Source organism: Carassius gibelio, chromosome B22 (genome assembly GCF_023724105.1).
Source record: "Carassius gibelio isolate Cgi1373 ecotype wild population from Czech Republic chromosome B22, carGib1.2-hapl.c, whole genome shotgun sequence".
In the NCBI taxonomy this organism is placed as follows: Eukaryota; Metazoa; Chordata; class Actinopteri; order Cypriniformes; family Cyprinidae; genus Carassius; species Carassius gibelio.
The window spans coordinates 4,682,912-4,707,971 of record NC_068417.1 but is presented as its reverse complement, the minus strand read 5'-3'; the positions used below and the strand labels follow the sequence as shown (position 1 = coordinate 4,707,971).

The following is a 25,060-nucleotide window of genomic DNA, read 5'->3' as shown; positions in this document are numbered from 1 at the left end:
TGCATAGTCTTTTACATCGCTTCTAAATATTTCTGCCTTGTTTAGTGATTATAATACACATCAGATCAAGTTATTTAAAACACTTGCTGCTAACTAAGAGTGAGTTTAGAGCTCAACTTATTTTAAAAAGTCTTTAATACTGGTGTTAAATCTTATCTTTCTGAAATGATCCGCAGCACAGACTCCAACATTACTCTAAAATTACTTTAGTTGTCAATTAACGTTTTGTTAATTCTTTAGAGTTTCAAAGATTTAATCGTGCTGGTTTAATTTTATTCGTTTCTTATTTTAGGCAAATTAGGCCTAAATAATGGGAATGAAATTATACAGTGCTTCACATTTAAACATGCAACAATTTCTTAATCTTAATTTCTAAATTACTGAATACTATAACACATAATTAATATAATATAAATAATACTGCACACCTTTTATGTGTGTCCAATCTAAAATATGGTTTAATACCATGTAGCTTAGAAAATATAAGCACAGACTCTTTCTCGTTCTAAGAAATGTCCATAACTTCATAAATACCAAACTTTCATCTGTGAATATTAAATATTAATTATATTAAATATTTAAACTATAGTGTTTTTCTTTCATTTTCCGTGACTGAAGCCATCAAATGTAACATATCGGCGAGGCAAAACTGACATCTATTGTTTGATGCGCTTGTTTGATAACTTGTGGTTAAAGCGCCACTCAGTGTTCAAAAGCTGCAAATGCACTTTATACCGCTGCCGCGGCGGTACCCGTGGCATTAAAAGAGGCGTTTTCGATGTCTACTTAGTGTATATCCGGTCACCATTTCGATCTGAGTTGGGTGTAATTGCCAAAACGGTGCTGCCAAGAAGTAGTGAACATAGTAATATATTTTGTGATATTACAAAATCCCGTGATAGGATAGATTACAGTATATCGCGTTCTTCCGGAGCATTAAGCAACCAATGATGCTCACATTGTCAACTGAGATTAACTGAGTATGGCTTAAATTAGCTAACGTTAGTAGGCTAAAAGTTACTTATATTGATGTAATTTTTATTGGTACGCTTTAATTATTCAGGGGATATCACAGCCCTCCTGTCTTATCAGAAAAGTCCTGTTCACTTTCTCACAGTGTCATTTATCTCAATGTAATTTCTCTCAATTTTTTCATTTTATTTATTTTAAAAATAAATGTATTGTCTTCCCTCAGATGCTGTGAAGAAGTGAAGACTCTGAGATTGATGCAGCGATGGCAGAACACCTGAAGCTCGCTCCAGGAAGAGATGAGGGTGGAGGTTACAAGAAATGAGCCAAACAGCTGTAATGTGTCTAAGGGAAAGTTCACCCAAAAATGAAAATAGTCATAATTTTCTCACCCTCATGTTTCAAACCTGTATACCTCTCTATGTTCTGCTGAACACAAAGATATCTGGAGGAATGTTTGTAGCCATGCAGATCTTGCCGCCTTAACTATCATAATCATTTTTCCCACAATGGTAGTTCATGGGGTGTGAGATCTGCTTGGTTACAAACATTCTTCCAAATATCTTTGTGTTTATAAGACAACTGTGTAAGTCAATGACAAGATTTATAAAGACATGATAAAAAGAAACCATCTTTTACAATTCTAGAAATGTAATATTTGAATTCATGTCGGTTCCATACAGTTTAAAATCATTTACGCTACTTTGATCTTATAAATAGCAATGATTTCAAACATATTTTATGATGAAGATCTTATGTTTTATGATTTTCTTGTCACATGACAACAATGGCTCCTGCAAGGTAGTTATTCCACATGTTCAAATATTAATTAATATTAATATTAATGAATATTATTTATATGATTAAATCATTTTAAAATAAATGTAACTAAATAAATAATACTGATTTATATTATTACATATTAAAAACATTAATAAACAAATACTGTGAAAATATAATTTTTTGACAATAATAATGGACTTCAAGATTGAGTATTTCAGCACTGTTTATTCAGTGATGACAGTCATTAAATCATATTTCTGACGAAATTTGGTAGGCCTGTAAACTTATTTCAGAAATCCAAAATGGATAGAAAGATTACATTGAAAAACTTATTTTTAAATAGATTTTTATCATCTTAAAGATTCTTATTTGTCATTGTCCCATTAAAGCAAACTTGAAAATATCGTCAGAACATAGAAAAGTATACAGTTTTGAAACATGAGGGTAAACTATCCCTTTATATAATAATTCAGTATTTTTTAATTGGTATTTTAGTTTGGTTAACAGATGCTAAACTGTTTTAAAAAATAAAATGTGCTAAATCAGAACATGCTTCTTTTTTGCATATGTCCACAAATAATGTGTTCTTGTTTGTGATGTACAGTACACTTGATTAAGACATTCTATGGACGTTCAGATCTGACTGGACTGATTTTGAACCTTTGTCAAGATGTGTTAAACCTCAAGACATAATTGACTGCCTTTCATGATGTTACACAGTGGGTGTGTGATTATTTTATATGCAGGCTTATATATACATACACTTAAACTATGCAGCAACGCATTTAAACATCCAGAAGATGACGACGTCCAGAAATCAACGCATTTAGATGTCCAGAAGACTACACATTTAGACGTCCAGTGCACATCCAGAAGACGTCAAAGACATCGGTTCAACTTTCATTTTGGAACTATTTTTCAACCAGTACGGGACGTGTTTTCAACGGTCAAAAAACGTCCGATTGTTTGCTGGGAAAGAACATGATCTGGGTTCAGACGGTCTCTGGATAGTTTTATTTAACTGATGTCTGTGTTGATGCAACAGTAATTCTGCTCATTATGAGAGGAACTGCAGGTTCAGATGTGTGTGTGTGTGTGTGTGTGTGTGTGTTATCACTGATCCTCTCCTGACACACATCACATGTTTGTGGTCTGTGATAGATCTGCTGTAGTAGATCTACAGTGTTGTGAATCTGAGCTTGATGGAAATTAATGTACAGTGCATTCAGTAACATTTAAACAATCAGGATAAAGAAAATCACACTGAATATGTTTTTATGATAAATGTCATCATAAATGTTAATTGAGGCACCAAACTACTGAATATCAGCACATCTAGTGACCCAAAATGTCTGATTAACCTGTAACTTAACACAACTAAACTGTGCTGACATTTATCATCAAAACAACCGCAGCTGCAGCATCTGATCTTTCATGTTTGACCATTTTGAACAACAAATTGTGTACCTTACTGAATCAGTGAAATAATGTAATATACTATAATACACTGTAAAACAATATAATATAATGTTATAAAATGTTTATATAATACAAATATTTCAAATGTGTATAATTAATTTAGCATTACTTCATCAGGTCTCACCTCAGTGTGTTGAGTTGATAGTTTGGATCCTGTAGTAAATCACTGAGCTTCTTCACTCCTGATTCTCCAGGATCATTTCCTGTGAGATCCAGCTCTATCAGGTGTGAAGGGTTTGATCTCAGAGCTGAAGACAGAGCTTTATAACCTTGTTCACTGATACTGCAGTCTGAAAGTCTACAAAAATAAAAACATTAATTGAAAGTAACAATTTGGTTCAAATTCATCCATTCATCTACCGCACAATCATATTATAAAATCAAGATCAATTAATCAATTAGTTATTTTAGTAGCATGAAAAAACAAATCAAACTTTTCTTTTGTCATCAGTGAATAGTGTGAGTTATGTCCTCTTGCAAAAATCATTCTAATCAATGAAGCTGTCTGGACTGAAAAAAAAGAAATCTTGTTTGCATAGTATCCCAGTAGGGCTGAAACGATTAGTTGACATTATCGACAATAAAAAATTGTTGACAAAATTTTTTGTTGTCGAGTATTCTTTTGATTTAATTTGACCTAATTTAGAGCCTGCAATAATGCGGTTTGACCAGTGTGGCGCTGTAGCCCAAGACTGTAATTCAGCCCTCCTCGATGCAATTCAAGAGGAGAAGAGATATAGCACTCGCTCAGTGCTGCTTCAGAGAAACCGAAAGGCATTTGGATATGAAAAATATGACGCGCTTTTTCCTCTCAATAATGAAATAAACAAAAACAACAAAAATATCACAGCAGCATGAAAGCAGCAGTTAGAAATGCATATTACACCGCTGTGGATGTTTGCATGAGCTCGGTAAAGCATTCATGTCTACTTTATGCAATACCTTAAATCAAGCAGTTTTAGGTTATTAAACATTATTATTAAATATTTGATTAAAGTGATAGTTTGTTTTGCAGAGATCAAAGCTTAATCTGACTGTTTTGATTATCATAACTCAGTATGGTATTTTAAGAGAGATTACCAGTCAAAAGTTTTTGAATGGTAATGTTAAGATTTTTTATGTTATTTTTTTTAAAGAAGTCTCTTCTGCTCACCAATCCTGCATTTATTTGATCCAAAATACAGCAAAAGCAGTAATATTGTGCAATATTGTAACGATTTAAAATAACTGCTTTCTATTTGAATATATTTTAAAATGTAATTTATTCTTGTGATCAAAGCTGTATTTTCTCCAGTATTCAGTGTCACATGATCTTCAGAAATCATTCTAATATACTGATTTTCTGCTCAAGAAACATTTATTATTATTATTATTATTATTATTATTATTATTATTATTATTATCAATATTTCAGGATTCTTTGATGAATATGAAGATTCAGAGATCAGAATTTATCTGACATAAAAAGCTTTTGTAACATTATACGCAATACCATTCAAAAGCTTGGAGTTAGTATAATTTTTATTTTTTATTGGGGTGGTGGGGGTTGAAATTAATTCTTCTATTTAGCAAGGATGCTTTAAATTGACAAAGACATTTATAATGTTACAAAAGATTTATATTTCAGATAAATGCTGATCTTCTGAACTTTCTATTCATCAAAGAAACTTTAATTATTTCTGATGAAGACCAAAGCAATAGGTGGATTAAGTAATACAGTTACAAAAACTGATCTGCATAAATGGAGCAGGCGCTAAGCAGAAGTTTTGATTATCGGGGCATGTGGAAAAGCTGATTGTGTGAATGTGAATGTTTATTTCAACATCTTTGCCTTTACCATAGACTGTATAAAGGCTGTTACCCGTAGCCTATTAAGCAGCATTCTCTACCATAAAGGAGATTATAATGGGATTTTACCCAACGCTGAAGTACAGAACTAACATTACATCTAAGGAAGACATATATTGCTTTCGGTTGTTTAGTTTCCGTAACTTTGTGTCATGGCTTGTGTGTCGCTGTGCTGTAATACTGGGGATCCCGTCACACTCCAGGATTCACAAATGACGAGTAACGCTTTTCAATCAATTAATACTATGATATAAGACCTCAGATCTCAGATTACACTTTATTGATGATTATGCAAACTACATAGACAGTTAAGCAGATGTAAAATATGAACGAACGCTCAAGGTTTCACGCGGTTTCCCTCAAAAATCTGTTAAACAAAAGAAAACTGATAAACTAACAGCGATTACATTTACATTTATTAACTTACCAGACGCTTTTATCCAAAGCGACTTAAACTGACGTCTTACTGCTGAAGCAAATTATATACAGACAGATGAGGATATTAACGCAAGTCAATTAATAAGAAAAACTCCTTTATACTATATCCTTTAAAAACTATATTACTGTATATTATGTACATTTCAGCAGATGAGCCCAGAAATGAGCCCCACAAACCAAAAAGTTTTCGTAAAAAGAAAACCAAGCGCAATAGTTTTATGTTTGATATTTGCTGTCTATTCGTTTAAGCTGCTTTAGGGATCATCTGCAAATTTACCTAAAAAATGAAACGTAGTACAATATTAAATTCAAATTAATCCGTTTACACTAAGTTAATAATTTACTCAAACTGGCTAAATATATATGGCCAATAACTTATTTCTCTTTGTATGGACACTACACAAATATTGTTTAAGAAAAAAGTAGTAAGTCAGTCTTGTATCTAGCAATTTACAACAACTGTTGGAACATGAAAAACCCTTTCCAGGGATCTTTAATATGTAAATAATTGTATACTGTAAATATATGACGGGAGGTATTGGCAAAATCTCACCTGTAGATAATCACTATGAGAAATACAAGATTTAGAATTTGACAGTACGTTATTTAACATTTTTATTAAAACACATTGGACCTTTTAACACAGTCAGTGGAATTGTCAGATGGTCCCTTGGGTCCCTGCTCTCTCCATGAAGACGTGGAAATTTCAGCAATGGATAAATGGATTTGCAGCACTAAAAACTGGTTGTAGTTGCTCTGCTACTAAATTAATTTAAAAATGGCAATCCATATACAGCTATGATCAGCTGTTCCTTCATCTTGGCTGAGCTGAACTTTGTTACGGAAAAGGTGAGGAAGCTACATGACCCGCTTGCGTTATTCTGAAAAGTTTAGATGTTTTTAACTCGATGCGGTGCAGACACGCTTGTTTAGTAGCAGAGCTACTGCAAGCGATTTTTAGTGCTCCAAATCCATTTATCCTTTGCTGAAATTTCCGCGTCTTCATGGAGAGAGCAGGTCATGGATGCTTAACAACGGCAGACACTAGAGCCCTGCGCGGGACTGTTTTCTTCATCCCGCTCCCGCTTGCTCCCGCCGAATTTCTGACCATTACCGCCCGCTCCCGCAACGTATGTGTTTCACTCCCGCCCGCTCCCGCAATATGTATGTCCACTCCCGCCCGCACCCGCAAAACTCTGACAATTTATTCCCGCACAATAATAGAGATGCATTGATTTCGTGTATTCTCCCGTCCCGCAGGAAAAAAACAAACAAACACGTATTTGTATTGATATTATTAAAGAGATTCATGGGGTAGTTTGTTTCGTTTCTATGGCCTGCATGTAAAAAAAAAAAAAAAAAAAAATATATATATATATATATATATATATATATATATATATATATAATAAATATAATATAAAAAAAAAATATATAGGGCTATAATTTCGTTTTTATCAAAAACTTTGCACATAAAAATAGACTACATAATATGATAAACTAGGCTACATGAAAAACAGTTTTTACAATTATAAGCCAAATCTCCCAGGTATTCAGTTTGAAAAATACAAATAAGAATAAAAACATTCAAACTTAGGCGGCCTGCTCAATAACACTAGCATCATCACGCCTCTTGACCTAATTAACAAATGGCAACGAGGGGCTGTGCTCAAAAAACAACACTAATAAATAACATTAGGTTCTTTTCTACATCATCTATTGACATCTTCTCCATCATGTCGCTAGGCAACCTCCCTATCCCGCTGTGTTTTTTTTAGCCACCCATTCCCGCCCGCAGCAAAATTCAAACCGCCCGCTCCCGCGAGATTTGTGTTGGGTCCCGCGGGACCCGGCGGGACTCAATCCTAATGCAGCCCTCTAGCAGACACCTCATGAGCGCAACTGCCCGAGCGCTTTGGAAAGAAGGAGAAAGCGGTGTGCCTAGCGTTTTCCATGCGTTTTTAAGCGCGATATGTGAAAGGCCCCTTACTCGTCATTTGTGAATCCTGGAGTGTGACGTGAGGGGATCCCCAGTATTACAGCACAGCGACACACAAGCCATGACACAAAGTTACGGAAACTAAACAACCGAAAGCAATATATGTCTTCCTTAGATGTAATGTTAGTTCTGTACTTCAGCGTTGGGTAAAATCCCATTATAATCTCCTTTATGGTAGAGAATGCTGCTTAATAGGCTACGGGTAACAGCCTTTATACAGTCTATGGTAAAGGCAAAGATGTTGAAATAAACATTCACATTCACACAATCAGCTTTTCCACATGCCCCGATAATCAAAACTTCTGCTTAGCGCCTGCTCTATTTATGTAGATCAGTTTTTGTAACTGTATTACTTAATCCACCTGCTTTGGTCTTCATCAGAAGCCGCTTGCATCACCTGCTGGTGAGCGACTGACAGGAGATGGAGATCATGCCTCAGTGCTCTACTGCTATTCCTGCAGCTCCCGGATGTGAAAGGGCAAATTATCTGCCGAATTTTAACCACTGAATTTGTGGAAGCGAATTTGGAAAGTGAAATAAAATGGACCGAAATTTGCCTGTCGAATATTATACATCGTATTTTTAAACCAATTTAATATTTTGGAAGTGAATTCTGGAACGTGAATATGAATTATTGATTTTTTTATTATGAAAAGGTGTGTGAAATATTTTTTATTGAAATATTCACAGCTTAAACGAACAAATTGCTGAATTGCTGAAGTGAACCGCTATTAATGATGTATTACTTAATAAAAATATGTGTTTGTGTATGTGTTTCATTCACTTTCCTGATGAGCATGACTGACACTTTGTAAACAGAGCTGTATATCTCATTTCTGTTCGCCTTCAGCACTCTGTAGATTATTTGCAGTACATTTGTTAGACAGAAATAAGTGTCGTTTTGTACTAACGGTTAAAAAAGTGAATATATAAAAGTGCAGAGAGCTATTTTATGCATATGCTGCCTTCTCCTGCGCCGTCGTTACTAAGCAATTAGGTACACAGCTGCTGGCTTGATCATGCAAACGAACTGTGGTTCAGACCCAAATAAAATAATATCAACGCAGTCCAGCGGGGGCAGCGGGAGCAATCGAACTCTGGCTCGGACCAAATCATCGAACCAAGTGTGAAAGCAGAAAATGAGATGATATTAAATGCATACTTTGAGAAAACGAAAGGGTTATTTGAACTTGCATGCATGTAAACCTATTGTAGAAGACTCCCAAAACAAAACTAGGAACCTTAGAAATTGTATAATAGGGGCACTTTAAGATCATAAAAATATCAAAGCTAAATGTTTTCATAAAGCAGTTATGGTAGCCACGTCAGTAGCGCAAGAGGGCACAAGCATTTTTTTAGCATCTGTTAATTTAATTTAATATTGAAATCTGAAAAAAAGGCACATTTTTCATTCGTTCAAGCAAAACGAAAAATCTATGATTCAGCTAAATTTTCATTTGGGACAAAAAAAATAAAAATAAATTAAAGCTGCAAGCAGCGATGAACGGGCCTTCGCACCCGGGCTCACCGCCAGCGAGCGCGTTTAGTAAATTGGAGACCGGCGAGAAATATCCATTTAAAGTTGTAAATATAAGTGGAATATGTCAAAATCATTTTATACGTTCCAGTCTTCCTGTTGCCAGCAGGTGGCACTATCATTATAATGGAATATTGGCCTTCAGATGTGTTCAGACCAGGACTCTTATTGAACATGTGGAGTTTGGGGAAGATCGAACATTTTATGCCTGCGTTACAACAACTTCTTTTCCTGTGGCGAGACATCAAAATTTGTCATGGTGCCATGGACACGTCCTTTAACAAAAAATCAAGATCTCCATAATTTAACATTGCACATGCTTAAGATTAGATTGACCAAAAAAAATACATTATTGTCATTAGATGTCTAGGAGTACTTTGTCACAGCATAAAATATGCCACTTCCTGTTGCCAGCAGGTGGCGCTATGACTATAAATGAATATGGGCATTTAGATCTGTTAAGGGCAGAAGTCTTATCTAACATGTGAAGTTTGGGGCAGATTGGACATTGTAAGTCTGAGTAACAGCAACTTCCTTTTCATGGAGAAACATCAAATTTTGTCAGGCCGCCATGGACACGCCCTTTAACGAAACCTCAAATTCTTCGCAATTTAACATCGCAAACACCTTTAGATTTAACTGACCAAGTTTGGTGTTGATCTGAATATATCTCTAGGAGTAGTTTGTTAAAGTACAACCCCTGAAAATGGCAAAAACAACGCCAATTTTGCAGAGAAAATTCTAAATAACCTACTTCCTGATGGGATTCGGATTTCGTACCAGGAGACTTTTTTGTAGGTATTGGTGTGTTACATGTGTATACCGATTTTTGTACATGTACGTGAAACATAGCTCGAGGCGCACTCTGTTGAAAGTGTATAGGTGGCGCTATCGAGCCATTTTGCCACACCTGATGGAATTTTGGCCTTCAGATGTGTTCAGGCCAGGACTCTTATCACACATGTGCAGTTTGGGGAAGATCGGACATTTTATGCCTGAGTTATAACATCTTTTATTCCCATGGCGAGACATCGAACTTCGTGACGGCGCCATGGACACGCCTTTTAACGAAAACTCAAGATCTTCAAAACTTAACATCGCACAGGCCTTTAGATTAGACTGACCACAAAAAATACATTGATGTCATAAAATTTCTAGGAGTAGTTCATCGCAGTGTAAAATATGTCACTTCCTGTTGCCAATAGGTGGCGCTATGACTATAACTGAATATGGGCATGTCAATCTGTTCAGGACAGGAGTCTCATCAAACATGTGAAGTTTGGGGCAGATTGGTCATTGTATGTCTGAGTTATAGCAACTTCCTGTTTGATGGCGAATCATCGAAATTCGCCAGGCCACCACGGACACGCCCATTAACGAAAACTCAAAAGCTTCGCAATTTAACATCGCAAAGGCCTTCAGATTAGGCATACCAAATTTGGTGTTGATCTGAATGAATCTCTAGGAGGAGTTCGTTAAAATACAACGCATGGAAATGACAAAAATGACACAAAATTTGCTCATAATATTAGTAATAACCGACTTCCTGTTGGGTTTCGGATTTTGCTCCAAGAGACTTTTTTGTAGGTATTGGAGAGTTACATGTGTATACCGATTTTCATACATGTACATGAAACGTAGCTCGAGGCGCACACTGTTGAACGTGTATAGGTGGCGCTGTTGAGCCATTTTGCGACACCCACTTCTGAAACCCATATCAGACATTGTTTTATTGTGATTTTTTTCCAAGCACATTTTACCAATTCCAAACCATATCAATATTAATAACTACCATTATTTTTTATTTAATCATTTATGAGTGCTATACAATAGTCCAGGAAAGCTGGAAGAGAAAAACAGGTCAAGAAGAACTGACAAAAATAATTGCAAAATAATTAGGAATTAATGTGAAGATTAATTTTTAGTCAATTCTGCAAGACAGACTTTCAGGAAAGGAGGTGGAATAAAAATGAGCTCCTAAATCTTAATCCCGGATTCTCGAAGATATATTCCTCAAACCATCGAACAAGAGGAGGTGGTGCTGGTCCTTCACGAGTCACTCTAATCAGTTCATAAAGCCTATATATAAAGCCTTAATATATAGTATTTCACAATACTTCATGGTATTCTAATTAAATCATTTTTTGGAATCTTAAGTCTCTCAGAGCCTGACACCGAGTAATTCTGGAGACTCCAGGAAAGTGGCAGTTCTGTAAAATGTTGGCGCTGGAGACTAAATGCTCCCTGATAGTTTCACACCTAATTCACTTAACACACACACACACACACACTACCCACAGTGACAGTGGGACTGAGTGACATCAGATGTATGATAGTTTTTTTATTTTCTATCATCCATATAGTGTTGTATAGTCATGAAACTATGCATATTTCCTCAGAATGACTTGTCTTTTATGTGTAATTTTTTTTTTGAAGTGTTTAGAAGCTGCACTTTAAAAAAATAAAAAGACATTTACTGGTTCCTTTTTTACTATTATTTCAAAAAATCACCACGACAAAACCATTCAAGCTATCCAAAATTCATTCACACCTGTTCTGTAAGATTAATTCTTTAAACAGTGGTAAAAGAGGATGTGGTGCTGATCCTTCAAGAGTCACTCAAAACGTATCTGTCTATAAAGCCTATAAAGAATTATTCTTAATATACAGTTCACAATACTTCAGCTTGTTATTCTAATTAAGTGAGGGTCATTTTATCAGTAAAATTCCTAAAATACATATTATTTTATTTGAAAGATTTCTATAAATGATTTAAATCATACTCGTTTCTACAATAATTATTTAAAAGTAATCCTATAGCTCCCTCTGGTGGCCATTATAGGTACTAAGAATTGCAAGCTTGATTTATAAGTTATGATAGTTTAAATTTTATGCTGGCTCTTGAAAATGATAAAGCTATGAAACTTACTGTGCTTCCTTCAAATGAGGACTTCTACTTATATAAAAAAATATGAAGAGTTAGAATGAAAAATTGTAAAGATATAGTAAAATAACTATTGTATTTTTTTATGTTACTTTAATAAATCTCTATGGCAACACCATTTAAGCTATCCTAAACCCATTCACAATTTAACATCTCAGTATATTGGCATAATGTTGAAAAAGGAGTATGGAGTAGTATGAGGAGGAGTATGAATTCATTTACAGGCTGATTTTATCATAAATCCACAATAAAATTTCTGAGTTCTGTATCAATCTGTGTTGTTGTTTGTTTATTTTTATCTTTTATTTTTCATAGGAAGATAACTTACTCTCCTTTTTAATAAATGTGCTTATAAACCAAGGACAAGCTATTTATAGCTGTATTTATAAACTGCTTACTACTGACTATTAATATTGGGACAAGGCTTTATAAAGCATGAACTGACTATTTAATAATGAGTGCAGTTATTATAAAGTGTTATCAATGCATTTGCTAATGTTAACAAATTAGACATTATTTTACAGTGTTATCAAATCCTTAAAAAACTCATAAGCATTTGTGAAAGTTCTGCTTGCATTACAGCTTAGTATTGATCTGTGAGCTGAACAGATTTACTGTTACATCCATGAGATTATGTAAGTTAAAATAAATATAATGTCACAGGATGTCATAGGTCAGTATCAAATGAGTTTGAAATTATTATTTGCAGCACAAATAAGTTTTTTTTAGGATTTTTAAAAATCCCTAAAACTGTCAGAAAAAGGTTAAGGCCTAAGCTATTTCTATGTGAGTGGCTAAATTTATTTTTGTTTTTATAATTGTAATACACATACTATGAAATTATACAAAATGTATAAAAAGGTAAATAAATAAGTACGCACACATTAAAAAAGCAGCCAAGTCGAATGAGTTTCCTTTTTTATATAGATTAAAATTGAAGACAGAAGCAAGTGGTAAATGTGGTCACTTTAATTTTCAAATCCAGTAGATCCAGTTTATGTTCACGTGGCTGTTTTCGTTTATATTCGCCAAGCTATTATGTGTTTTGAAATAATCTTGTCCGTGATGTGTTCGTTCGTACGACGAAAGCCAGAATCCTGCAGCTCGAGAGATATATGTTATTCTGCCAGTCGCGCTTTCAAATTGTCTTGCACTCTTAAACTGGTCACAAACACCTGCATTTACCTCTTGTTGTGTTACAGTGGGTTTATTGTGTGCATTTGTGGTAATATTTTATTTTAAAAAGCTCTTAAACCAGAATAAATTCGTTTGTTTTGAGCTCGACACTGTACGCGCTGATCGGAGCGGTGATTTCAGATAGGCAGCCACAAATATTTCATTTTCACACAAACAGTTCAAAAACATCTTAATTTAGCTCTTGGTGTGTTCTAATTGGTTGATTGTGTGATATCGCTGTAATAATTTATTTTTAAAAGCTTTAAAACAGGAATAAATTTGTTTTCTCTGAGCTCTTTACTCCAGACGCTCGTGATCACAACGGTGATTCATCTCTCCTATTTCTCACGTATCTCTGGCCAGAAATAATTTATCCATGAGCCCTGAACCGGTAATAATCAGATATGTTGGTTTAGCTTGTCAGTGTGAATTAAATCTAAGTATTTATTTGTATTTTTAACCGATTTAAAAGTGAAAGTAAAAGTTCGGGAATTGAACCTGTAGGGGCGCTATTTCTCTCAGACAATGGAAGTCTGAAGCACATATACTCAAACAGATGGACAGAGTGAGATGTCTGACAGTTTTTTAATTTTCTGTTATCCATACAGTGTTGTAAAGTCGTGAAACTATGCATATTTCCTCAGAATGACTTTTTCATCTGTATGAAAAAATTATTTGACGTGTTTGGAAGCTGCAATTTAAAAATACAATAATGATTCCCTTTGTAAGGTCATTTAAAAAAATCACCACGGCAAAACCATTCAAGCTATCCAAAATCCATTCACAATTTAAGTTCCTATCAGAAATACTGATGTGTGTTCAGAGTTTTGTGAAATTCTAAGTATGTTATTTGCCTCAAAATCACCTGAGAAGTATTCCAGTTTGACATGTTGCCACGCCAACAATTTTTTAGATATCAATATCCCCCTTGCAGATTTATATCGGCTGTGTTTTAACATTATTCTGATGAAGTTTGAAGCAAATCGAGTAATAATAAGATGCTGAATTCAAATCATTTTGAAAATGACACACTTCCTTCTGCCAGTTGGTGGCGCTATAACTTTGACTCCTAATAGTCACATATATGCGATCGACATCATACAACGAATAATCTGATGAAGTTTGATTAAAATCAGGAAATGTATGTGGACGGTATTAGACACTTCCTGTTTCTCATTTCTCGCCATAATTTCAACGCCTCGCCACGAGCAAACCTTTCGAGATATCAAAAATCCCCTGGCAATTTTTCATCCCCAGTGTCTTGAGATCATGTTGACCGAGTTTGGCGGCAATCGAGAAAAAATCCTATGACAAGTATTTCAAATTCCAGAGCATGCGCTTTTTACATAACTCTAAATAGCTGACTTCCTGTTGGGTGGAGCCTATGACATGCAATACGAAAGTTGTTCGGCACGATGAGATCTATATGTGTACTGAGTTTCATATGAATATGTGCAAGTATGTGTGAGCTATACATCAAAATTTTTGACTGTGTTCCAGGGGGCGCCGTAGAGCCCCTGTGCCACACCCGGGTCCCAGCCTCTGCAGGCTCCTAAAGGCCACAGATTCCAAAGTGTGCGCAAATTTTCAAGAGTTTTTGAGTATGTTAAGGACCCCAAAAGCCCCCACAACTTTGACGAAAAATTTGAATACTAAACCCTAAATAGCCAACTTCCTGTTGGGCGGAGCCTATGATATGCAATACAAAAGTTGTTTGGATTGATGAGATTTATATGTGTACCGAGTTTCATACGTCTACGAGCAAGAATGTATGATATATGGCCCTCCATATTCCAGGGGGCGCTGTAGAGCCCCTGTGCCACGCCCGTGTATCAGTCTCTGCCCGGCCCTAATGGCCGCAGGTTCCAATCTGTGTGCCAATTTTCAAGACTTTTTAAGCACGTTAAGGGCCCCAAAAGCCCCCGAGACGTTGAAAAAAAATAAATAAAAAAAAAAATAATAATAATAATAATAAAAAATAATCCTAAGGAAAACAATAGGCCTCTCGCCCTTTGGGCTTGAGCCCTAATAATTAAAGCTGCAAGCAGCGATGAACGGGCCCTCGCACCAGGGCTCACCGGCAGCGAGTGGCTTTAGTTAATAGGTGAACGGTGAGAAATATGCGTTTAAACTCATAAATATAAGTAGAATATATCAATGTTTATACAATATATGTGCCAATCTTCCTGTTGCCAGCAGGTGGCGCTATCATTATAATGGAATATTGGCCTTCAGATGTGTTCAGGGCAGGACTTTTATCGAACATGTGAAGTTTGGGGGGGATTGGACATTTTATGCCTGAGTTACAACAACATCCTATTTCATGGCGAAACATCGAAATTTGTCAGGCCGCCATGGACACGCCCTTTAACGAAACCTCAAGATCTTCGCACTTTAAGATCGCAAAAGGCTTTAGATTACACTGACCAAGTTTGGTGTTGATCTGAATAAATCTCTAGGAGGAGTTCGTTAAAGTACAACCCCTGAAAATGGCAAAAACAACACCAATTTTGAAGGGAAAATTCAAAATAACCGACTTCCTGTTGGGATCCGGATATCGTACCAAGAGACTTTTTTGTAGGTATTGGAGTGTTACATGTGTGTACCAATTTTTGTACATGTACGTGAAACATAGCTCGAGGCGCACTCCGTTGAAAGTGTATAGGTGGCGCTATAGAGCCATTCTGCCACACCCGGTGGAATATTGGCCTGCAGATCTGTTCAGGCCAGGACTCTTATCACACATGTGAAGTTTGGGGAAGATCGGACATTTTATGCCTGAGTTATAACATCTTTTATTCCCATGGCGAGACATCGAAATTTGTCGCGGCGCCATGAACAAGCCTTTTAACGAAAACTCAAGATCTTCACAACTGAACATCGCACAGGCCTTTAGATTAGACTGACCACAAAAAAGACATTGATGTCATAAAATTTCTAGGAGTAGTTTGTCGCAGTGTAAAATATTTAACTTCCTGTTGCCAATAGGTGGCGCTATGACTATAACTGAATATTGGCATGTAGATCTGTTCAGGTCAAGAGTCTTATCCAACATTTGAAGTTTGGGGCAGATTGGACATTGTATGTCTGAGTTACAGCAACTTCCTTTTTCATGGCGAAACATCGAAATTTGTCAGGCCGCCATGGACCCGCCCTTTAACGAAACCTCAAGTCCTTCACAATTTATTATTGCAAAGGGCTTTAGATTACACTGACCAAGTTTGGTATTGATCTGAATAAATTAGCACAATTACAATTAGCAACAACAACAATAACAAAAAAACAATTTAAAATAATATTTTTTTTTCTGGTGATTAAAGAGATGTTTAACTCTCTCTCTCCCTGTCTGTCTGCCACTCAGCTCATGCCCATCCCCCACTCACACTCACACACACACTCAGTCAGCACACATACATTCCTCAAACAGAGGGACAGAGTGAGATGAGATGTCTGACAGTTTTTTAATTTTCTTTTAAACATATTTAAATTTTTAATTTTAAGATTAGTTTATGTACTGTGAAATAACATAATATTTTTAATGATAGGAATAACTAACATAAAAAAAGATTTATAAATTATCTGAAAAATAAATTGTTCATTGTTAGTTCATGTTAGTTAATGCATTAACAAATGTAAACCAAAGAGAGATTATTATAAATTGTTGCAAAACACTTTTCATGATATATAACCATTTTTAAAAATACTTTTATTGATCTATAAACATTTCTGAAATTATTATATAAAACTATATTACCAGTAAAATTCATTAGCTTTTTAAAATACATATTATTTTACTTTGAAAGATTTTTATAAATGATTTAAATGCTGTATACACATTTCTAAAAGAATAAATTAAAATTAATCCTATAGCTCCATCTGGTGGTGGCCATGATAGGTATTACACACTGCACGTTTGGTGTTGCTATTTGAACCAGTCTGAATGAAGCGTTCCTAAATGTAGCACGAGAACAGGATAGACTGTTCATATGCCTATGCAAGGCCAGGTTCACAAGCTCTATCTGTAATGCATATTTTTTTCAGAGCCCATGTTAATGGTTCACACTGCACATGGTAAAAGATGTGAACAGAAAAGGTTAGAAGTAGAAAGGTGTGAAAAGAATGAATATCTAGCACATGAGCATAGAGAGTGTTGTGAGTGCACAGGACACAGCTTGAGCAGAGGAAACAGGTTTTAAGTGCGCGCATGCTCTCCGAGCAAAAGCAGCATGTATCAGAGGATGCGTTTTGTGACAAAGTAAAGGAAATGTGCATGCAAGTGGAGGGATTCATGCTCGCGCATTATTTTAATGTTTTTTTGCGTTACAATAACATGCTCTCGCTTCTGCGTCTGCACCACATACACATACTCTATACACTCTGCAAACAGTGAACCTGTATAATGTATAAAAAATATATTTCAACACCTGAAGCATCGCTACAATGAGCTCTGACCAATGCATGACAAGAAGACATGCCTAAAAATTCAGCACTCCTGAATATGAGCTTTTCACTTCCAGCCTTCGAGGACAATTATATATATCACTCATAAATCATGAAATACCAAATCTATAGAATTTATTGAGATTGATGTGATTTAAATTGGTAAAATGTGCTTGGAAAAAAAATGTCATCAGAATATCAACGTGCCTTATTATTATGCACTTTGTGAAAAAGCATTTTTAACGATTTTATTGATCTATAAGCATTTGTAAAATATGTTTGCCTGCATTACAGCTTAGTCTTTATCTGTGAGCTGAACTGTTTTACTGTTAAATCAGCAAGATTGTGTAAATTCAGGTCATGTCATGTCACAGAATGTCTGTCATAGGTCAGTATCAAATAAGTTTAAAATTATTATCAGAACAAAAAAAATTTATACAAGTCATCGTGTATGTATTTTTAATTTTTTATTTTATTTTGCAATTAACATAATTCTTATCTTAATTATATGAAATCATTTTGTCTGAGCCCTACAAATTGTACTAGGTTTTTTTCGTCCCTAAAACAGAAAATGATAGAGAGATTTCTTAAGCTGTAATGATGAAAAAAATCAACAACACACAATTACTGTTTTTTTTTTCTGGTGATTAAAGAGATGTTAATTCTCTCTCTCTCTCTCTCTGTCAGGCAGGCCCTAAATCACCCCTCCCTCCCTCCCCCTCCTTTCCCTCACACAGAGAGAATGCCAAAGAGTGAGATCAGATGTCTGACAGTTTTATAATTTTCTTTTAATCATACAGTGTTGTAAAGTCGTGAAACTATGCATATTTCCTCAGAATCGCATGTTCTCTAAATGAAAAATGGTTTTGAAATGTTTGGAAGCTGCAATTTAAAAATAGACAATTAATGTTTCCCTTTTTAATGTTATTTCAAAAAATCACCACGGCAAAACCGTTCAAGCTATCCAATATCCATTCGCAATTTAAGTTCCTCAATGTTTTTTCAACATGTAGACAAAGTTTGGTGAGTATAGTGCACTTCCCCTGTGAGGAGTATGCATTAATTCACAGCGGAAGATGGCAAAAAATACATATTCAAATCAAAATAGCTGATTCCTGTTGGTCGTAGCTTATGACTGTGAATTAGAAAGTTGTCCATCTTGATACGATTAATATACGTACCGAGTTTGGTGTCTGTAGCTAAAACTAAACCCCCCAATTGTGACAAAAGGTGGCGCCATAGAGTGCCTCTTCCACGTCCTTTTTAAAGCTTTTCCCATTTTCTAGCCATCAATAACACTGATATATGTTTTGAGTTTCATGTAAATCTGAGTTTGTTATCTGCCTCAAAATCACCATAACAGAATATTCAAGTTTGACACGTTGCCATGGCAACAATATATAAGATATCAATATCCCCACAACAGATTTACATCGGCCATGTTTTGTCATTATTCTGATGAAGTTTGAAGCAAATCGAGTAAAAATAAGATGCTGAATTCAAAGCATTTTGAAAATGACTCAATTCCTGCTGCCAGTTGGTGGCGCTATAACGCTGACTCTTAATAGTCACAAATATGCGATCGTTATCATACATCGAATAAACTGATGAAGTTTGATCAAACTCAGTTAATGTATGTGGATGTTATTAGGCATTACCTGTTTCTAATTTTTGCCCTAATTTCAACGCCTCGCCACGGGCAAACCGTTCGAGATATTAAAAATCTCCTGGCAATTTTTCATCCCCAATGTCTTGAGATCATGTTGACCGAGTTTGGTGGCAATCAAGTAAAACACCTATGACAAGTATATCAAATTCCACAGCATGCTTTTTTTAAACAGCCATGAATAGCTGACTTCCTGTTGGGCGGAGCCTATGACATAGAGCGCAAAATTTGTTCGGCCTAATGAGATCTATAAGTGTACTGAGTTTCATATAAATACATGCAAGTGTGTGTGAGCTATGGTTCAAGATTTCTGTCTGTATTCCAGGGGGCGCTGTAGAGCCCCTGTGCCACGCTCGGGTCCCAGCCTCTGCGGCGTCCTGATGGCCGCAGGTTCCAATGTGTGTGCCAATTTTCAAGAGTTTTTGAGTATGTTAAGGCCCCCAAAAACCCCCGGAAGGTTCATAAAAAATAAAAATAAATATAGCTGCAAGCAGCGATGGCGGGCTCAAGCCACCAATGCCATCGCCATCCCCGGTGGCATCAGGTAAACTGTGCCCAGCGGGCACATGCATTCACAATATCCCTCTGGCAGTGAGGTTTTAAAGGAAATGGCGGTTAAAGGGTTAATCCGAATCATCTAGACTTTAAAATCGCATTCACAGAACAATATATATATATACATATATATATATATATATATATATATATATACATATATATATATATATATATATATATATATATATATATACACATATATATATATATATATATATATATATATACATATATATATATATATATATATATATATATATATATATATATATATATAGTAACACTTTACAATAAGATTTCATTTATAAACATTATGTTAACATGAACAATATTTATATAGCATTCATTCATGTCAGTTAATATTCCAAACTTAAACATTAAAACATTGTTTTATTGTGATTTTTTTCCAAGCACATTTTACCAATTCCAAACCATATCAATCTTAAGAACTACCATTATTTTTTATTTAATCATTTATGAGTGCTATACAATAGTCCAGGAAAGCTGGAAGAGAAAAACTCCTTATATTCATGTGCAGAATTATTAGGCATGTTTTCTTTTACAGATGAAATGCGCTAAAAAAGAGTTTTAACTCAAACTGTTTTAACTCAAAGTCGAAAATTATGAAATACCCATGAGAAATATCAAACACAAATGCAATACAGAAATGGATAAGTTAAGACTTGACCATTGTACAAAAATGCTGACTGGGTCATGAGGTCAGAAAAGAAGAAGAAAAAAAAAAACAGGTCAAGAAGAACTGACAAAAATAATTGCAAAATAATTAGGAATTAATGTGAAGATTAATTTTTAGTCAATTCTGCAAGACAAACTTTCAGGAAAGGAGGTGGAATAAAAATGAGCTCCTAAATCTTAATCCCGGATTCTGGAAGATATATTCCTCAAACCATCAGACAAGAGGAGGTGGTGCTGGTCCTTCACGAGTCACTCTAATCTGTTCATAAAGCCTATATATAAAGTCTTAATATGTAGTATTTCACAATACTTCATGGTATTCTAATTAAATCATTTTTTGGAATCTTAGATCTCTCAGAACCTGACACATTGTAATTCTGAGACTCCAGGAAAGTGGCAGTTCTGTAAAATGTTGGCACTGGAGACTAAATGCTCCCTGATAGTTTCACACCTAATTCACTTAACACACACACACACACACACACATACACACACACACACACACACACACACACACACACACACACACACACACACATTACCCACAGTGACAGAGGGACAGAGTGACATCAGATGTATGATAGTTTTTTAATTTTCTATCATCCATATAGTGTTGTATAGTCATGAAACTATGCATATTTGCCCAGAATGACTTGTCTTCTATGTGTACATTTTTTTGAAGTGTTTAGAAGCTGCACTTAAAAAAATAAAAGACATTTACTGGTTACTTTTTTACTGTTATTTCAAAAAATCACCACGACAAAACCATTCAAGCCATTCAAAATTCATCCGCACCTGTACTGTAAGATACATTCTTTAAACAGTGGTAAAAGAGGATGTGGTGCTGTTCCTTCAAGAGTCACTCAAAACGTATTTGTCCATAAAGCCTATAAAGAATTATTCTTAATATACAGTTCACAATACTTCAGCTTGTTATTCTAATAAAGTGAGGGTCATTTTATCAGTAAAATACATAAAATTCATATTATTTTTCTTTGAAAGATTTCTATAAATGATTTAAATCATACTTGTTTCTACAATAATTATTTAAAAGTGATCCTATAGCTCCATCTGGTGGCCATTATTGGTACTAAGAATTGCAAGCTTGATTTATATGTTATGATAGTTTTAATTTTATGCTGGCTCTTGAAAATGATAAAGCTATGAAACTTACTGTGCTTCCTTCAAATGATGACTTCTACGTATATAAAAAATTATGAAGAGTTGGAATTAAAATTTTTAAAGATATAGTAAAATAACTATTGTATTTTTTTATGTTACTTTAATAAATCTCTATGGCCACACCATTTAAGGTATCCTAAACCCATTCCCAATTTAACATCTTCAGTATATGGCTTCATGTTAAAACAGTTTGGTGTGAACTACTTGTGTCTTCTTGGAGGAGAATGAATTCATTTACAGGCTGAGTTTATCATAAATCCACAATAACATTTCTGAGTTCTGTATCAATCTGTGTTGTTGTTTGTTTATTTTTATTTTTATTTTTTTTCATAGGAAGATAACTGACCCTTTACTCTCCTTTTTAATAAATGAGCTATTTATAGCTGTATTTATAAACTGCTTACTACTGGCTATTAATATTGGGACAAGGCTTTATGAAGCATGAACTGACTATTTACTAATGAGTGCAGTTATTATAAAGTGTTATCAATGCATTTGCTAATGTTAACAAATTAGACATTATTTTACAGTGTTATCAAATCCCTTAAATGATTTGTAAGTGTTTTGTAATGATTTTATTGACCTATAAGCGTTTTTGAAAGTTCTGCTTGCATTACAGCTTAGTCTTGATCTGTGAGCTGAACAGATTTACTGTTACATCCATGAGATTATGTAAATTCAAATAAATATCATGTCACAGGATGTCAGAGATCAGTATCAAATTAGTTTGAAATTATTATTTGCAGCACAAATAAGGTTTTTTAGGATTTTTAAAAATCCCTAAAACTGTCAGAAAAGGATAAGGCCTAAGATTTCTATGTGAGTGGCTAAATTTGTTTGTTTTTATAACTATAATGCATAAACTATGAAACTATACAAAATGTATAAAAAAGTACAAGTTATTCTTTTCCAATGTTTTTTATTTATTAAAAAAAATTTTTTTTTTTGGATTTACATTTAAAAAATTTAGCCTACGGCAATCATTCTAAACATCTTGAATAAAACCTGTCAATATTTATTATAGACCACTATAACTGTGTATAATCTAACAAACGAGTTTATTATGAAAATAAAAGCGTGTACACCAGATAACTTGGACAATAAAGAAATTGCTAACAATAGTATAATAGAGCATGTTTTAGGTTTTTAGGCGTTTAGATGCAGAAATGGACAAATCAAATGTAAAATAAAATGTAATTGATTTAATTAAATATAGATTAAGTCTTGTTAGAGCAAAATAATAAATAAATACGTACACACATTAAAAAAGCAGCCAAGATGAATGAGTTTAATTTTTTATATAGATTAAAACTGAAGACAGAAGCAGCTGGTATATGCGGTCACTTAATATTAAAATCCAGTATATCCACTTCAGATTTATTTCTCAACAGTTTATGTTCACGTGGCTGTTTTCGTTTATATTAGTCAAGCTATTATGTATTTTGAAATAATCTTGTCCGTGATGTGTTCGTTCTTACGACGAAAGGCAGAATCCTGCAGCTCGAGAGATACATGTTATTCTGCCAGTCGCGCTTTCAAATAGTCTTGCACACTTAAACAGGTCACAAACACCTGCATTTAGCTCGTGTTGTGTTATAATGGGTGTATTGTGTGCATTTATGGCAATAATTTATTTTAAAAAGCTCTTAAACAAGAATAAATTCGTTAGTTTTGAACTTGTGACACTGTGCGCGCTGATCGGAGGCAGTGATTTCAGAAAGGCAGCCGCGAATATTTCATTTTCACACAAACAGTTCAAAAACATCTTAATTTAGCTCTTGGTGTGCTCTAATTGGTGAATTGTGTGATATCGCTGCAATACTTTATTTTTAATAGCTATAAAACAAGAATAAACTCGTTTTTTCTGAGCTCATCATTCCACACGCTCCTGCTCAGAGCGGTGATTCATCTCTCGTGTTTCTCACGTATCACTGACCACACATCAATTATTAATGAGCCCTGATCTGATAATAATCATATATGTTGGTTTAGCTTGTCATTGTGAATTAAATCCAAGTATTTATTTGTATTTTAACCGATTTAAAATCGAAACCAAAAGACAGTCTCCTCCCTTTTTAAGTCCGGTAACTGCACCTGTAGGGGCGCTATTTCTCTCAGACAATGGAAGTCTAAGCACACACACTCAAACAGATGGACAGAGTGATATGAGATGTCTGACAGTTTTTTAATTTTCTGTTATCCATACAGTGTTGTAAAGTCATGAAACTATGCATATTTACTCAGAATAACTTTTTTTCTGTATGAAAAAAGGTTTTGAAGTGTTTGGAATTTAAAAATGCAGGAAAATTAATAATTCCATCTTTATTGTCATTTTAAAAAATCACCACGACAAAACCATCCAAGCTATCCAAAACCCATTCACAATTTAAGTTCCTCAATGTTTTTTCAACATGTAGACCAAGTTTGGTGTGTATAGTGTTACTCTCCTCTGAGCAGTATGCATTAATTCACAGCTAAATGTAAAAAACAATCCACATTCAAATCAAAATAGCCGACTTCCTGTTGGTCGTAGCTGATGACTGTGAATTAGAAAGTTGTCCGTCTTGATAAGAACAATTTTTGTACTGAGTTTGGTGTCTGTAGCTAAAACTAACCCCCTCACTTTTGACAAAAGGTGGCGCTATAGAGTGCCTCTTCCACGCCCTCGTATGAACTTTTGCCAGTGTCTAGCTGTCACTAATACTGATATGTGTTCTGAGTTTGATGAAATTCTAAGCATGTTATATGCCTCAAAATCACCTGAGAAGTATTCCAGTTTGACAATATTTTTAGATATCAATATCCCCCCAGCAGATTTATATCGGCTGTGTTTTAACATTATTCTGATGAAGTTTGAAGCAAATCGAGTAAAAATAAGATGCTGAATTCAAAGCATTTTGAAAATGACACACTTCCTGCTGCCAGTTGGTGGCGCTATAACTTTGACTCCTAATAGTCACATATATGTGATCGACATCATACAATGAATAATCTGATGAAGTTTGATTAAAATTAGGAAATGTATGTGGATGGTATTAGACACTTCCTGTTTCTCAATTCTCGCCATAAATTCAACGCCTCGCTACGAGCAAACCGTTCGAGATATCAAAAATCCCCTGGCAATTTTTCATCCCCAATGTCTTGAGATCATGTTGACCGAGTTTGGTGGCAATCGAGTAAAAAACCTATGACAAGTATATCAAATTCCAGAGCATGCGCTTTTTACATAACTCTAAATAGCTGACTTCCTGTTGGGCGGAGCCTATGACATGCAATACGCAAGTTGTTCGGCACAATGAGATCTATATGTGTACTGAGTTTCATATTAATATGTGCAAGTATGTG

General features: G+C 34.8%; 1 protein-coding gene across 1 annotated transcript in view; it reads right to left on the bottom strand.

The window, feature by feature from the left end:
• LOC127987694 (uncharacterized) overlaps positions 1-25,060 on the bottom strand; it is a 2,462,016-nt gene that overhangs the window by 2,214,375 nt on the left and 222,581 nt on the right. Inside the window, exon 52 of the mRNA XM_052590053.1 lies at positions 3,356-3,529. Within this exon, the coding sequence (XP_052446013.1) occupies positions 3,356-3,529 (174 nt within the window). The remainder of the gene's footprint in view (positions 1-3,355; positions 3,530-25,060) is intronic.